The sequence below is a fragment of the Sturnus vulgaris genome, chromosome 1 (assembly GCF_052056855.1).
Source record: "Sturnus vulgaris isolate bStuVul1 chromosome 1, bStuVul1.hap1, whole genome shotgun sequence".
In the NCBI taxonomy this organism is placed as follows: Eukaryota; Metazoa; Chordata; class Aves; order Passeriformes; family Sturnidae; genus Sturnus; species Sturnus vulgaris.
Genome location: NC_142243.1, coordinates 15,237,049 through 15,254,507, shown reverse-complemented (window position 1 = coordinate 15,254,507; position 17,459 = coordinate 15,237,049). Strand labels below are relative to the sequence as shown.

The 17,459-nt window shown below is 40.9% G+C and overlaps 1 protein-coding gene across 1 annotated transcript; it reads left to right on the top strand.

The window, feature by feature from the left end:
• Positions 1–2,665: 2,665 nt before the first annotated feature.
• Positions 2,666–15,433, top strand: MTPAP (mitochondrial poly(A) polymerase). The gene is made up of 9 exons (XM_014880405.2): positions 2,666–2,822; positions 4,500–4,672; positions 5,236–5,469; positions 5,770–5,994; positions 8,966–9,177; positions 11,214–11,440; positions 12,609–12,701; positions 12,785–12,858; positions 14,551–15,433. Exons 1-9 carry the CDS (start codon positions 2,684–2,686, stop codon positions 14,887–14,889), a joined length of 1,716 nt encoding a protein of 571 aa, XP_014735891.2. The 5' UTR covers positions 2,666–2,683; the 3' UTR covers positions 14,890–15,433.
• The last annotated feature ends 2,026 nt before the right edge of the window (positions 15,434–17,459 follow it).

Genomic DNA, 17,459 nt, shown 5'->3' with positions numbered 1-17,459 from the left:
AGGCTTAACCTTTGCTCATACACGATTTCTTTTCTAGACTATACAGATATTAAATACATTGGCAAGCTTCCATAAGGAAATAGGTGTCTTCTTTGTTGAGTTTGACCTCATTCAATTGCACCACCCAGTGCATTTGTTACCAAAAAAAAAAACCAACCCACAACAACAAAAAAAAAAACAAAAAAAAAACCAAACCACCCCAACAAACAAACAAACAAACAAACAAACAAAACCCCCAAAAAACTGTGGAAGAAAAAGACAAGAAAGCTGATTAGATGAAGATGATTATAGAAAGAAAAAGAGAGGAAGGACTGAAGAATAAATTAGGCTATAGGAGAGGCCAGACCAAGGAGAGGGTGGAATTGGCAGCACCTTGAAAGTGGGAGGTTAAGGAGGCTGAGTAACACATCCTGAACATGCAGCAGCTCTCACGCTAGGATGCTTTGGGTATCCTCTTTCAGGAACTTGCTTGCGCTATTAGTTTTTCCGACCCCACAATTAATTTTAATGAAACCCTTTTCTATTTTTAGACCAACTTCAAAGAGGGAAAGAGGAGGAGTTCCTCTCTCCACATCAATGAATTTAGGCAGGACAAGTCTTAGGATTCCAGAGGAAATTCGCCACAGAGAGATGGAGGAAACACAAATTTGTACTCCATGGCATGCATAAGCAGGATAAAAATTGAAATGCTCTATTTTAAAAGCAATCTATTCTCTGTCTTAATGATCATCCTAGAATACAAAACCAAAATAATTAGGTCATAGCAATTACTCACAGACCCTGACTTACTGGGAGGCTGCCAAGAGTATATACAGCATTGTACTGAAGCCCTACTAACACACAAAGTGCCCTAACACCACTACAGACGTGCCCACAAGTTTTATATAAATGACTGTTTTTTAAAACCAAAGAAAATTACATTTGCTTCACTGCATACCTGGGGAACCGTGCTGCAGACCAATGATTGCTTGCTGGGTGCCCTGCAGCTCTCTGCCCCTGCCACCTCACTTCTGATCCCACATGCTGCCCTCACTCTAGTAATTCTGCCTTCACAGCCCTGGCCCAGGACCAGACAAACAGAATCACAAAATCAGTTAGGTTGGAAAAGAGCTCTGAGATCATCGAGTCCAACCTATAACCAAACACTACCATGTTGACTAGACCATAGCACTGAGTGCCACATCCAGTATTTCCTTAAATACCTCCAGGGAGGGAGACTCCACCATCTCCCCGGGCAGCCCATTACAATGTCTAATCCCCCCTTTTGTGAATAAATTCTTCCTAATGTCCAATCTAAAACTACCCTGGTCCATCTTAAGACTATGTCATCTTGTCCTGTCACTGGTTACCTGAGAGAAGAGGCTGACCCCCCACCTGGCTACAACCTCCTTTTCAAGCTACACAACCCCATCTTCCTCACTCACTCCTCATAGGGCTCATTCTCCAGACCCTTTCTCAGCTCTGTTGCCCTTCTCTGGACTCACTCCAGCACCTCAATGTCCTTCCTGAATTAAGGGGCCCAGAATTGGACACCACACTCAAGGTGTGGCCTCACCAGTGCCAAGTACACTTCCCTAGTTCCACTGGAGAACATCACTGATACAGGCCAAAGGTTTTACTTCCCTTTTTCAAGTAGTCATTCTGCCAAAACCTACATTAGACCCCCATCAGCTCGGCCACCTGACCCTTCAGGTTCACCCCCATGCCCAAGCTCACCCTCCTGCCCTTGGCTGGCAGGGCTCACGCAGGGGCTGACAGCCCTGGCCTGGGCTGCTGGGTGCCTCCTCACACAGGGCAGGCAGCTGCTCACACCCACGCCTCAGGCCTGACCTTCGAAGTCCACAGAATCACAGAATATGCTGAGCTGAAAGGGACCCACAAGCATCACTGAAGTCCAGCTCCTGGCCCTCTGCACAGGACAATGCCAAGAATCACACCATGAGCCTGAGAACATTGTCCAAAAGATTTTGAACTCTCAGGCTTCCTGCTGTGACCACTTTCCTGGGAGGCCTGTTCCAGTGCCCAGCTACCCTCTGGGTGAAGAATCTTTTCCCCTAGTATTCAACCTGAACCTCCCCTGAGACAACTTCAGGCCATTCCCTCGAGTTCAGTCACTGGTCACCACAGAGATCAGTGCCTGCCCGTCCTCTTCTCACAAGAAAGCTGTTGACTTCTGTGAGGTCTCCTCTCCATCTCCTAAGGGTTGAACAGTCCAAGTGACCTCAACTGCTCCTTTTAAGTCTTCTCCTCAAGGCCCTTCATCGTCTTCGTTGCCCTCCTTTGGATGCTCACTAAAAGCTTTATATCCTTCTTACGTTGTGGTGCCCAAAACCGCACACAGACCTCAAGGTGAGGCCGCCCCAGAGCAGGGCAGAGCGGGACAATCCCCTCCCTTGCCCGGCTGTGCCTGATGCCTCCCAGGACAGGGCTGGCCCTCCTGGCTGCCAGGGCACACTGCTGCCAGCTGTTGGTTCCGTCTGCCCGGAGCAGGCAGCTGCCGGCACCCTAGGCTGGCCGGTGAGGTTCGCTCCCTCCCGGCAGAGCGCCTAAACGCCCCGAGCATCCCGAGCATCCCCAGCCCTTGCCAGCGCCCGGCGCCGCTCCGCGCACACGGAGCCGGCTGAGCCCCGCCGGCCGCCGTGGAACGCGGCGCCTGCGCAGAGACGGCGCGGCCCTGCCGGCCATGGCGCTCCGCGCGGGAGGGCCGGCGCTGGCGCTGCTGCGGGGCCGCCTGCGCCTCCCCGGCCCCCGCGCCCGCGGGCACGCCCGGCTCGGCCGCTCCGGCGCCGCCGCGCAGCCGGCTGCCGAGGAGCCGGGGGAAGGTAGGGACGGGTCGCCGGGCCGCGCTGCATTCGCCGCGGGCCTCGGTGCCGCACAGCCGGCTGTGCCCGTGCGGCGTGGGGAGGGGAGCGGCCGCCTGTCCCGCTCGGCCTCACCGGAGCCGCCGGGGCAATTCCTCCGTCCTGGGCGTGAGGAGCCCCGCAGGGCCCGGGCAGCCCGGCTGGGCAGAGAGGTCGGCCTGTGCCCTCGGGCTGCATCCCAGGAGGCCAGAGTCCGCTGTCAGTGCCCGGGGCTCGGTTTGTTAAACGTAGATACCAGCTAGAGGTGAATCGGGGGCTTATCCCGAGAGACCCCCCTCAAAAAGGCATAGGAAACGTGTGACTGGCGCTGCGTCTTTGGTACAAGCCGAGAACTAGTGAGGGGTGTCTATTGCTGCTGTGCATCAGTGGCATGCTCAGACTGTGCAAAGGACAGCAGGGCCAGAAATCGAGATATCACGTCATGTCTGTAGTGGCTAAGCATGTACAGGAAGTAAATCAGGCAAAAAAGCTCAGCCATTCTAATACAGAGACCTGGTCATGTCAACCATCCATGGGGCTTGTCTTTTCTGCATCTTGGTCACTTCATCATCTGTTTCTATGGAAACTGTGATATTTATCCTTTTCATAAAGTGCTTCCTTAGTTTTCTGATGAAAAGTGCTGTATAAAACTAGGCTGTTGAAAGAGCTATTGTGATTATTGTTTAAAAGCCTCTGTGAGAGCTCAGTAAACTTATAAAATGAAAGATTTTTTAAAAAATAAATAATATTAACAACTATCATGTGGTGATACTTAAAGGTTTTCTTGAGGCCATAATGTCCCATGGGTTCTTCAAAAACATAGAATAAAGAGCTTTCTACTGAATATCCCTGTGGCAGAAGGTAGCTGCTGAGAAATGCTCTGCTGATGTCATGTGGTCAGTGGATTCGTTTGAAAGCTATGCAGAGAAGTGATCATGATTCCAGATTTGGGAGATGGCCCCTTTGCCTGTGTGCAAAGTGGAAAGAAGTTCTGTGTTTCTGGATATACAGCATGTCTTGATTCCATGTGAATTCTGCAGGCTGTCAGCAGCAGTACAGATTGCCAGTAGTGAAGTGACAAATGTCTGGTCTGTGGGTTTATTGTACTGGAGTAGATGAAAGTGTATTATTAAGTGAAAATTTTGCGTAGGAGTTTACGGTAAAGAAGGTGCGGAGTTGTAAAAAGAGCAAGTGTTGAATTGTTCTGAAGTGCTGGTTTTGTGGTAGTGAAGAGAGACCGTCATTTCAGTGAAGCTTGCCAAAAGTCTAGGCCTGCCTCACAGCCTAGCTGGCATTTCCAGATGCTTATGTGTGTGCTAAATTTTTTGATGGTGAACAGCAAATTAAAGGACAAAGATTCCTTTTATTATGAAGCTTCCTGTGCACCAAGGGAAGTCAGTATTGCTTTCTTCCTACCTTTCCTACTCCTTGTTGTTACAAATTTATGCATTTGTGAGAGAAATACACTTATATTTCTTTCTTTCATTCATTCTTCATTGTCCTTTATTTGTTCTTCATTCTTTTCTATTTGCTGTCATGATCTTGGAGAGCCAGGACAAACCTTTTTTTTCAGTTTTTCAATCCAGAGGAAGAGATTAAAACCAGCCATACATCTTTCTGTTTACATAGAGAAGCCTTGATGCTTGTTTCTTCTCACAGATGCTGAAGTCAGTACCAGAAAGAAGACATTTGCTGAAGTCCAAACAGAACGACTGGATCAAGCTGAACGGACTGTTTTAATTAAGTGCCCATCAAGACTTAATGAAAAAAAATTATTGCAGTACTTATCCAGTCATGGGAATGTTAAGAGTCATTTCTTTTTTGAAAATCGTGTAAGTAATTTTTGATGTAAACTAAAATCTAGACTTAGATGAAAAGAAATACCAGAAAGAAAATTTGGTTAAGGCCTCATATGTAAGTTAAGCAAATTATATACGCTTAGTGTATGAAATCAGTTTTTACATGTGTTAATATTCACAAGTTGCTGAGCAGTTGATTTTTATTCATAAGTCAGCTAAGCAATAGCTCTAAGGAATAGCCAGCAACCTGTTTTGCACTGAATCTTTCAAAACTTTCACATAGCACCATTAATTGTTCTAACAATAGAGATAGCTCTTTTTTATGTGTTTCTTGAGTATTTCAGTTGTGAACATGAATATAGTTCAGAACTTTTATGTTCAGTGCTTGCTGCCAAGAATAGCATGTCTTAAATACTTTTAACCTCTTGTGAAAAAGCATCTAAAATGTTTTGAGATACAGAACCTAGCATTTGGCTTCAAGGCTGTCGTATTAATCTGTCTCAGCAGCCCCAGGAACATCTGAGTAATATCAGTACAATGAGTTCAAGCATTGTATGCATTTATCTCACCCTCTGTTTCCATTCTTAATGTTTTAGGGCATCAGTGCTTTAATAGAGTTTTCAGACAAGAGCAGTATAGCCTCGTTGCAGGATGCTGTTGGGATCCCAAGTGCTTCAGAGCATCACGTTGTCCCTTTTAAATCAAGACTTTTTACTTTCACTCTGAAAAACCCAGTGAGTCAACACGTTGAAGGGACACCACTTCATCTCTCTCCTCAGTGTCACATTCCAGTGAAAGACCTTATTGAAAAGCTTTGTCTTGCAGACAGTGTGAGTAGAGGTTTCTAGTTCTCTCTTAATTAAAAATGAGACATGTTCATTTCATATTTGCAAGTGGTCATGTGAAGCTTAAAAAGGTATTTATTTTTATTAAAAAAAGGTAACATACTATCATTTTATGTGAATAGTAAATAAATTATTTTAATTATGAAAATAATTTCTCTATATGAAAGAAATATTTCTGAAATTTTGAAAGATAACCTTTTAATTGCATTGATATTAAATAGATGAAAATATATGTTAATAGAAGATGGGTCATTTAATTTTTACAGTGTTTATTTTCTGAACTAGATAAGCAGTCAAATGTACATTCTACTGAATGAGTATCAGCTTACAGAAGAAAACATCAAGCTGCGATTTCTGGCCTGTTCTTTGGTTCGGGATTTTGCACGTGCATATTTCCCAGACAGCACAGTAAAGCCGTTTGGCTCTTCAGTCAACACGTTTGGCAAATTGGGATCTGATGTGGACATGTTTTTGGATTTCCGTGATACAGGAAAGCATGCTACAAAAATGGTAAGATTGTGCTGTACATCTTCAGTTTGTTGGATTTCTTCAACAGAACAGCTCATCTTCTGTTTCACACACAGGAATCAGGTTTTTTTTTAGGTTTTAAATGGGCTCTGAGTGTGAACAAGTTTATTTGAATGTTTGGATCTGAGGACTTTTAAAAACTGAATGTGACATTGTTGAGATCTTCTTTGCAATAGGAAGAAAATTATTAGATATTTACATAAATTTTGCACTATTAGGGTGAATTTCAATATGAAGAAAACCCTCATCCTCCAAAATTGTTTCAGCAGAGTCAGACCTTCCCTTTCTACTGTTGTGGTTTCTTCTCTGTAGCTTCTGTGCTTCAGCCATTCTCTGTTAAAGCTTGGCTTTGTTTTTTGGGGTCCTCCATGTCCTAAAGCAAAGTAAGTTTGTACATGTGTGCACATCTGCTCTTTGGGAGGATTGTCAGTTTCTTTTCCTTACCTTGAAGAGATGACTTTATGCTCCAGGAAAGTTACTGGATTATGTACTGGGGTTTGTGTATATACATATATATATATATATATAGGTACACATTGAGTGTGTGGAGATGTGAAAACTCAGGATGTGGGATAGTCATGGTGAATACTTACAGGTCACGGATTCTGAATGAGTAATCAAGGAAGTGATTCTCATGTTGTGAAAACTTTTCTTTTTATTTGTGTGGTGACAGATAGTTTGGGAAAAACTAGCTCTGTTTTCCTTAAAAGACAATGGGCTTAAGCTTTTGAAGGTTGAAAATTCTCTCAGCTTTTCTGTACAATTTGTATATTGCCATGTAAGTTACTTTCAAAGAAATAATCCTTCAAATGTATATAGTTTTTAGTATTACTGCAATGGTAAATCACAGTGAGAGCAAATATGTCAGCTGAAGAGAAGAATCATCGTGTGTGTGAAGTGTTAAAATCTTTGTTTAAACAGCGAAGTCACTCCTTAAATTTTGAAGGAATAACTTTCAAGTGCAAAATGTCTCTTTTCAAAGCATATTTGGTAACTAACTGTTTTCTTTAATATGTATCCTTTGTGGAGATAGAAGTTCTGCTGTGAAATGTAGAGTATTTAATGATGATTGAGTTTACCAGCAGCTGTGATTACCTGTGAATGGCTGAGAGACTTATGACTGTGGGGAGACAAAGGGGAGGTAGCTTTAGTTGCAGGGTGATTTAGCAGCAGTGGAAAAGGTGTGTTCTGATTTCTTCACTTCTGTAGCCTTTCAGGAGGTGCCAGCAATGAGGAGGATCAGACGTTTCAGCATCTATTTACATGAAATAACTTGTTTTTGAGCCTTATGGCAAACTGATTGCTAATTGAAATTTAAGAAAAGAGGCAGAAGTAGAAATGTTCTTTAACAAGAGTGGATTCTAGACCACAGAGAGGGCATTTTTAATCTCTGGGCAGTTTGGGCGATTAGTGAATGACTTAAAACAGGGCTCTATGATATTTTAGAGTAGTAGTTTTTGTTAAAACAGTTGTGCGTCTTGCTTAGGTTACTGTATCAGTTTACCCAAAAGTAACAGTTTGCTTTTAATAATGGTTTAGTATTTGCTTTTTCCGCCTGCATGGCAAGAATAGGGGAGGAACCACATTACTTCATACCTGCTAGCTAGCACCAAAGGTGCTATGAAGGTTCTTTTAGTTGCTAAGAATATCTACTGTATCATTATAAAACAGTCTTCATTCAGTGCTTGAGAGATCGTGAGGTGCTGTCTGGAAAGGCCCATTGTGGTTTTTGTCACAAATATAAGTATCAACACCAGCCCACCTACAGGTCAGCTGAGTTCTCATCTTTATCTTTCCTGTTAACTGCCTCGATGTTGATAGTTACAGGCTCCTTTCACTTAGAGCCAGCCCTACTGTAGCATGCAGGGACACAGCCGGATGGGATTAGGGACCGCTGTCCTGGCATGTTCCACCTCACGCGGTGCTGACTGGAGAGCCACTGGCAGGAGGGAACAGGAACAGTCACCTCGGTGATTGCCAGAGAGACTCAGAAATTCAGCCCCTGAAGTGGCCTTATGGGAAAGGTCGCAAGGTCCATAACTTCTGAATTGTTTCACCTGTCTGTGGTCACTAATTTGTGGACACCAAAAATAACATGCTCTATATCTCAGTTATCTCAGATCACTGTAATTTTATTTGTATAGTATGCATTCACCCATGATATATTCCAAGGGGGAGGATAAGTCAGTGTCAAGTATTGGATTAGCAAACAAAATTAGCTGATGTCTTAAAAACACTAGACTAAAGAAAACAGAGATTTCACAGGTTATTTTATTGAGGTTAAAAACTACAAATATAGCAAATCAAAATACAAAGATCTACAGAGAAGTTAATTTCTGATGTTAGAATATATCTTCACAATATTTTTGTCTTTCAGGGAAACTATATATATATGACATGGAGTGATTATTTTAAGTCTTGCAGAATCATATCTTAATTATGAAGGATTAAGTAATTTGCATGCTAAGTTTTTTAAATTAAAAAGACATTTTTCCTTACACTGCTACCTGATTTACTAATAATGCATTTTCTTTGAGGATTTGATATGGAATTACTGATAATTTGAAATTATTGGTAGTTTGGTTGTGTTTCCCCTCTGTAATTGTATGCTCTACTTTGCAGTCAGAGCATTTATGCTCTCCTAGTAATTCTAGAATTATGTTTTCTTTAGCCAGTAATGAGATGTAGTGCTATTATACTTCTGTTTGAAGAAGTAGCTTTATCGTAAGTTGATCACTATTAGCCTGGAAAAAACTAATCACCAGAAAGGAATGTGAAAGAGAGAGCAATATGTTTATACCTATTTTAAGTTTGGTAGACTGCTTTGAATAATTCTTGTCTTTCGGTTCTAGTTGTACAAACTCCTTTGCAAATTCCGGTGGTCTTTCAGAAGTATTTTTAAATGTCTCTTTCGTTTGAGAGCTAACAGCTTGCTTTTAAAATTCTGTGTTAGAAAAAAGGTCCCTTTGAAATGGAGTATCAGATGAAAAGATTACCATCGGAAAGATTAGCAACTCAGAGGATTCTTTCTGTGATTGGTGACTGCCTTGATAATTTTGGTCCTGGGTGTGTGAATGTACAGAAGATCCTCAATGCCCGCTGCCCTCTGGTGAAATTTGCCCATCAGCCGACAGGATTCCAGTGTGATCTGTCAGTGAGCAACAGGTGAGACCCTCCGTTTTTTTTAACAAGTGTGAATGTTGGCTCTGAAAGAAAAAGGGCTATTTTTTGGCTTCTGGAGGTTAGAGTTTGATGTCCTTAAGTTATCTTTCTCCAGCATAGGAAATACTTGCTAGCTGAGGCTGAGGACTCGAAAACCAGACTATGGAAACAAGGCGGTCACTGTTTGTTAGTCATTAATTCCCTTGGCGTATGCACAGGCTTTCATGATTGCTTTTCAGATTAAGCAGCTCCAGAACGTTAATTTTTAGAGATTTGGCTTCTAGCTATTTTGGTGTCCTTTCCTTCTTCCTAAGGCCTGCATACACGTGTTTGCTGGGAAGATCCCCGGGATGCCGGGTGAATTCGGGGAGCGTGCGGTGTGCGGGCGGCTCGCGGCACTGCCCGCTAGGGGGCGCCGGCTGCCCAGGAATGCCCCTGAGGGCGCCTCGGTGAGAGCCCGGCACAGAAATGGCTGCGCTGTCCCTGCCCTGGCTGTGCCGTGCCGGGCTTTAACCAGAAACAGCCCTGGCATTCGTGTGCATAGCCGAAAATGAGTTACCGACCCTTTTCATTGTTGCTGGGGAGTATAAAAATATGAGTGATTTCTTCAGCATACCAGTGACAGGACCCAAGGGAATGGCCTGGAGTTGTGTCTGAGGAGATCTAGGTTGGATATTAGGAAAAGGTTTTTCACAGGGTGGTTGAGCCCTGGAGCAGGCTTTCCAGGGAAGTGATCACAGCACCAAACCTGACAGAGTTCAAGAAGCATTTGGACAATGCTCTCAGCACATGGTGTGACTCTTGGGGCTGTCCTGTGCAGGGTCAGGAGTTGGACTTTGATGATCCTTGTGGGTCCCTTCCAACTCAGAATATTTTGTCATTCTCTGATACGAGTTTTAGTGCAGTTTTGTGATTTGTCTACATCAGATACAATCAAATCAAATACACTCAGTTTTCTGAATTACCCAAAGTTTTGTTTCAGAATATACAGCAGTTGTTAAGGCAATGTTGAACAAGTTTCTTACAATAAAATTACTTCTCTATATGCAGCCACGGTGAAAGTCAGCATGTAGTTCTGTACAAGCTTCCTTGTAACTCACTGCTAATAGTTTGGCTGGTTGGGACTGCATGTCTTGTCTTGTTATTATTTGTACTTGAAACAAATCTATCTGGACACCCTAAAGCACCTCACAGCTGAAATTTAGGAAGCCCAGGTGTTACAAAATTTTGACCTAATAAATATCCCCAAAAGGCTATGCTGAATTTTTAGAACAACTTTTAGCACTTTAGGCTAAAACTGAACCAAAGCTAGTTTTGTTCTCATACTGTACTTCTATTATTTTTCTACTTTTTCTTGCCCTCCCATTTGTATAATGCATGAACAGTTGTATGACAGCATGATGAATGAGATAAAAACTGATCCATCTGAAAACCTTTATCCTTCCAGATTAGTTGTTTTTTTCAACTCAACTAAGCAGTAATTATTTGAAAATTACCAAACTGACTTGTTTTACGGATTTTATTGTGTCTCTGCACTTAGATTATTTTTCAGTGCAGCATTTTATTACTTTTTAGATAAAAGCGGTAAAAGAAGTTCAAGTTATATTTTATTATATGTTAGGATAGAGATGTTATCTAATGTACCTCAAAGGCAGCTGTGGCTAAATTATGTTTTTTCACCTCAGTTCTGCATAGTTTGACTCTGCAGTACTTGATGGTGGTTTTTGTATTTTGGGGGTTTTTTCCTCCCACTGTGATGTGGAATAAAGAAACAGGAAACAGTGCAAATGCATATTATTTACCCAGACCTGTATCATTCTTCCCATGGAAAACTATCAGGTATTTAAGCCTGGCATTAATTCCAGGCATTCCAACCCAAACCATTCTACTATTCTATGATTCTCTCCTATTTTTTAAAATGTGTAAAAGTTACTTTTTTTTTTTATGGAGGTCCCCTTCTCTTATAATGAACAATGAACACTGGGTCTGATACTTCATAATTCTCTCACCATTTACATGTCTTCCCATCTCTTCTTCAGCATTGCAATAAGAAGTTCAGAACTCTTGTATATCTATGGCTGTCTTGACTCCCGTGTACGAGCATTAGTGTTCACTATACGATGTTGGGCCCGTGTTCATGGACTGACAAATAGTGCTCCTGGTACCTGGATTACAAACTTCTCCCTGACCATGATGGTCATGTTTTTTCTGCAGAGGAGATCACCACCTATCATTCCAACCCTTGACCAGCTTAAAGAACTGGCAGGTAAGCACAGCTGTTTCTGTGGTTATTGCAGTTTATTGTTCCTTGCACATTTGTTTTATCTAAAGCGATAAATAAACCCGAGCAATTTCTTTATGCTGTCAAATACTAATGAATATTATGTGTATTTGAAGTTTAAGGGAATAGAATACACAAGTTTTACATGTATTTTTTAGTGAAAATAATGCATCTTTAAAGGCAAAATAAATCCCTTTTCAATACAATACTAATTCTGTTTAAAGGGGTTAGACATACTCTGTCCCTTAGATAATTAAATGTAATTTTCTTGTTCAGTGCTCTTATACTGAAATGTTTTTGTTTTGTTTTTTAGAAGATTTGTAGGGTCTTGAACGTTTCTGGACTTAAGGATTTTGTGCAGACTGATACGATGTGTATTGTTATATAGCTACCAAATGCTTTAAAGAAATCTGTGTTTAGTTCTTCCAATTTGTAATATCCTTGAGACCGTTCAGGCCTTTGCACGTAATTCTTGTATCTCCACAAACAAGCTGTCCTAGTGGTTTCTTACAAAGCATTCAGGGTGTGTTATCTTCAGTGAATTGTGTAAAAGCATAGTTAATGACACCCCAAGTTCTTGATTCCTTGCTCATGTATTCTGCTTATTGGCTTGATTCCTTGGAAGCTTTGAATGTTTACAGTGGAGAAAAAGGTCTGTGTTCAGTTGCTTTAAAATAATTTTAAACATTTCCTTCAGAATTCTGTAGAAATGTTTATGCATAAAACATGTATTCTGATATTTACAAGGGTGTTCCTAATTCATTGAAGTTTTTCAGAAAAACACATTGAACACTCGGAGTCTGATTTTTTTTAAACCCTCATGTAGGCAGTATCCTCAGAGAGTTGTGCTGTTCAGTGTGTAATACAGCTCTCTATGCAGAGATACCCTGTTTGTTATTTATAAGAAGTATTTCCAGAGATATGGAGATGTGCCATTTGCTCACTATGCTTTTACTTTGCCAATCTATAGACCTTTTTCTTTTAAATCTTTTGCTGCTTAAGTTGAATCTTACCCTGAAAGTTCACTTGTGAATTCTTAATTTGATTTGTGTAATGTAGTAGCATTGATTTCAGTTTGTTTTCTGAATTTTATTAAATACAATGGCGTTTTACTGTTTATTACTTCAAAATATGCCCACAAATTTTCTTTCAGATGAAAAAGACAAGCATATAATTGGAGGATATGATTGCTCATTTGTTAGTGATTTAAGGAAGATTAAACCTACAAAAAATACAGAAACACTTGGTAGGTTGATCTTCATAATTTTTTTTTATGAGCATAAGCTTTTCCCTAATGTTACTAATGGCTCTTGTTTTTCTTTCCCTTAGATGTATTGTTGGGTGAGTTTTTTGAATATTTTGGAAACTTTGATTTCAGAAAGAATTCCATAAATCTTCGAAAGGTAAATGAATTTTAATTGCTCATCGTTATCAATTGAATCCCCCTGTCTGCCATTTGACAAACTACATACGCTAAGCAACAATTCCTATCATCTTTAATTATATCTAAAAAATACATTTATATGGAAATGGAGTCCTTTCTGTGAAGGAGGAGTGTTTTCCTCCTGGAGCCCAGTAACTTACAATACCATTAAGAACATTTACAGTGCCACTACTTGGATATGCTGGAAAGCAGAAGCTGATGCAAAGCTCGTGTGATTTTACTGAAAAGCCCTGTAATATAAGTGGTAGTTTTAAAAAGTCATAGCTATTTTGCTTCTGTGGGAGGAAAACCTTTAGAATGTCATGATATCTGTCATAGCAAAAGTCTGCAACAAACCCTATGAGCTGACAAGATTTGCATTTAAAGTTGAGTCCAGACCCAACCAGAGCCTGCATTAAAACTTAGAGCTGAGTTCTGGGTATGCTTTTGGCCCTGCAGTTTTCTACTGCAGTTTGTACCAGCCTATAGTAACTGTACTGCAGCTCAGTAAGCATGCTATAGCACGATAATTCTGTGCTAGCACTTCAGTTTGCTTAAATGTTTAAGTCATCCTATTGATCCGTGTGTGCATGCAGGTATAATAGAAGTACATGAAAATGTAACCTCCATAACTCACACCTGTTCCTGCTGGGCTGCTTCCAGAATGGGGTTTCAGTGCCACGTTGCTATGTGGACACTCATTTGTTCTGTTTCCTATGTGGGCATTGTGGATCACTGGCTAAAGAGCTCTTTTTGCAGATTGATCCTAGAAATTGATTTATTTAGGTGGAGAACTTCTGTTTGCTATTAAACCTGAAAAAGGCAAGCACACATTTGGAGCCTGAGCTAGTCAGGGAAGGTGTCTGTGCTGCTGCTGTTTTTTGACAGTGCTCTTGGCCCTGGGACAAGAGTATGTAACGTTTACATAGGCACTGCCTGGACCAGCAGGAGCTGGTGGATTCCTGCTAGAGCTTGCAGCGGAAAGGCTTGAAGAGCTTCTGCTGTACAGAACCAGTCAGCTAAGAAACACTAATAAATACTGAGATGGAAGTGCTTTTAAATATCAAAGTACATAGTTGTCAGCTATTTGTGTTGTACTATACCAGATGCCTAACAGTGGACCATGACCTGAATAGCTCTGTGCTTAAAAGACAGACCAAACTGGGAGGAATTTCAGCCAACCAAGCAATCTTGTTCAGTTACACCAGCACTGTGAGCTCTCTGAACAGTGTGGGAGGAATGGTTTGAACAGTTTAAGTGCATGCAGTATTTTATCAAACTGGGCTATGCAGGTTAATGTGACACACTGATGCTGCCCATATGCTAGTGGAGATGAGGAGTAGGAGGTTGCGTAGGTGAGGTCTGAGGTTTGTTGGACAACAGATGGGAAAATGGCCAAAAAGATAGGTTAAGCTGTAGTCGTGTGTTCTTTACCTTGAAGAAAATCTAAGTTGAATGTGGCAAAGTAAACCACCACTGAGAGTATTCAGAGAACAGGAATCATACAGTCAGGTTGACAGGAAAATTAATTTGATTAATAATGACTAAGTGTTTTGTAAAATGTTCTCTAATAGGTCAAAACACTTTTAATTCTAATGTAATAATTTAAGTGATTTGTTATTTGCTCAGCCTAACATATGCAACTTTGACTTTTTCTTTATGCCGTCTGCAGGGAAAGGAAGTAAATAAGCCTGAGTCGTCTCCTCTTTATATCTGGAATCCCTTTGAACAAGACCTTAATATCAGCAAGAATGTTAATCAGCCACAGCTGGAGAAATTTGTAGCTATGGCCAGAGAAAGTGCCTGGATTTTACAGAAGGAAGATAAAGCTCAGCAAATTATCAATAAAGAACCTTGGGGACTGGCAGCTCTACTGATACCAGTTGGAAAAAGTAATTCCAGCAAGATGAAGAATAGGATGAAAGGAATAGGAAGTGAAACAATCAGAAGCCTCTTGGACTCTTTAAAGCTAAATAATGCAAACAGTCAACAAAAAGCAGTGGGAAAATGACTTTAAGCACAAAAACACAGTAGCTAATATTCTGTTTTAGGAATTGAACATGACAGACAGTCCAAAGAACATAACTTTTAATACTTCTATTATGGGGAATGGAGAATCAAGCAATCTCTGTTTTTCATCGTGATGATTTGTGTACAGGTCTACTTTCTTTCTGTACATTTTTCTCCTCCTTACTCCTCACTTTTCCATCTGTTTTATGAATGAAGAGTATTCAAATGCAAGTTTTACAGATGCATTTTGGAAGTAGCCTTCAGCGGGGCACTCTTCTGTAAAAAAAGGCTGACAGGAGCAGTATGGAAAAAAGCCTTTGGGAATACTCTTGGCTAGGATGCAAATGATATGCTAATTAAAACTCAAGAAACAACCACCTTTCCATGAAACCACAGTCTGAAAGAAGATAAATGTGTTGGAACCATTGTTTCCAATCCAGTCGTGTTTTGGAAGCCAGTAAAACCGAAGTGCGTGTATCTATTTTTGCAGTTGTTTTCCATTCATGTAGATAGTGCCAAGACAAAATAAAGAGAATGGAATTAGATAGTCGGGTGTGCAGTTTCATAAAGCATTGCACCACCACAGCTCTTCAAGGATAATACCACTGTTTTGTGTTGGAAAAGTGGGTTTGCTCTTGTGTTTTCCACCTGCTTTAAAATGTCTTTAGTTAACTCTCCTTTGTTTTCTCTACCCAGGACTGGTCTCCACCCCCACTTGTTTCCTATTTTGCCTTCAGCTTCATTTTAAACCTGTATTTCAGGTTCAGGCAAGGGTTCTTGAATGCCCTTCTTGCTTCATCACTCTCCCCAAAGCTGCTGCCTACTAGGTGACATCAAAGCATTCCTGCAGAGGGATCTGTCCTATGCAGAGATCCAGAGAATCCTGTATTATGCTGGAGTCCTGTTCCCAGTCTTGCCTTGGTTTTCAGCATTCACATATTCAGCAGAACAGTGACTGTCCCCCTGCCAAATCAGTTTGGCCAGCAGAGTCAATGCTTTTTATTGACTTAAAACCTTGAGTGCTCGTTGCATCTGCCACAAAAAGAAGTCTTTTCAGAGGAAGAGGGAGAGGGGAGGGAAGGAAGGAAATGGGAAATGGAGAGCAGGCAAATAGCAAACTTTAAAAGTACATTAGTGAGTATTTCACCTGTCCAGTTTTTGAGCCACTCATGCATTAGACTAAATGGTAGCACTGTTAGCAATTTCTCAGAGTGATTTCTTCATTCTTAACAGAAATTCCGTAAAGCAAATTACTATATTTAGAAATAATCATATAGCTACAACATCAATTTTATGATTACTGTTTCATTTTCCATACTATTAGACTCTTTAATGTTGCACTGGTATACGATTTTGTGTAGACTTTTTTCTAATGGTGTGATACGAAGAATTTATAAGTATGTTTTCTATTTTCTCTGATATATTACTAATTGGAAGTACTGTGGGTAATAATGCATACTTCCGAGTACTTGTAAAAACTGGGCAGGGAAAAGTATCTTCTAGCAGTTAGCAAACTGAAGGGTTAGACCTTCAAGTCAATTCCATAATAGTTTATTTGGAGTTTAAAATATGTGTCCATTTCTGATTCATTAATGTTTTCTTAAATAATGACTCACATAGTCATTATCTTGGTTGCTGAAATTAATTCTCATATTAACTTCTTCAGGATTGAGCCTTGATTTTGAAACTTAGTTTTCTACCTAAATCCTGGTATTAGAACTTCTTTTTGGAGCTGATATGAAGTTTATTGTAACTTGTTATTGGTGCAAACACAAAGCCTTTGATAGCAAGTTTTGACACATTCTGTAAGGAGCCTGCTGCTACCTTAATCTTTACAGAACCTCGAGGTTCTGTTGTCTGCAGTTTAGCCAGGAATAGATTATGTAACTTTTTCAAGATTAGGGCAGTATTCGAGTACTTTTGAAATTTCTTTTTTATTAGATTAACCAAATGGTAATAGTGTAATAATAAGAATATGGATTACCAGGGACAGAAGCACACAGCAGAACTGTGGCAGTGTGTACCTAATTGCATTATATTCACAGTGGTCCACTGACATAGGTAGGAAAGACTTCATATGAATTTTGACACATAGGTACAGGACACTTGTAGACAAATAACAGTGAATTTTATATTTTGATTATATGGTTGAGCCATGCTGAAGCACAAGCTTCTTTTGTAAATGGTTATAGATGCCCAATAATATTCCTTAAAAGGCAAGGCAGAACATGGTTACTGTACATGCAGGGCCTTTCAGCATCACTTTTCTGTTTAGACTGCCTGTCCCTTTTGGGAATAGTTCTGAACCCTTGTCATGGCTGCAGGCCAGTTTCTGAAAAGGGGAGAAAGAAGCCAAAAGCCGTGTTGTAGCAGTGGAATGCACAGGTTATTTTTTCAGATATCTACAAGTCGAAGGAGCTGGTGACCAGGGAGCTGAAGCCTAGAGGCTGCAAGGATCAGCTCTCATTGGTGATGTAAATAAGCTCAGCAGGCAGCTTTCCTAGAAGAGGTTGTAGCTGGAGGAGGTGGAGGGCTGACCATGAGCTTCCCTAAAATATGAGTTATGTCTGG

Excerpts from the sequence above, each read along its gene's own strand:
- MTPAP (XM_014880405.2), top strand. The coding sequence starts at position 2,684 with ATGGCGCTCCGCGCGGGAGGGCCGGCGCTGGCGCTGCTGCGGGGCCGC. Across the intron at positions 5,995-8,965 it reads GAAAGCATGCTACAAAAATG|AAAAAAGGTCCCTTTGAAAT; the intron begins GTAAGATTGTGC and ends ATTCTGTGTTAG. Across the intron at positions 12,702-12,784 it reads AAAAAATACAGAAACACTTG|ATGTATTGTTGGGTGAGTTT; the intron begins GTAGGTTGATCT and ends TCTTTCCCTTAG.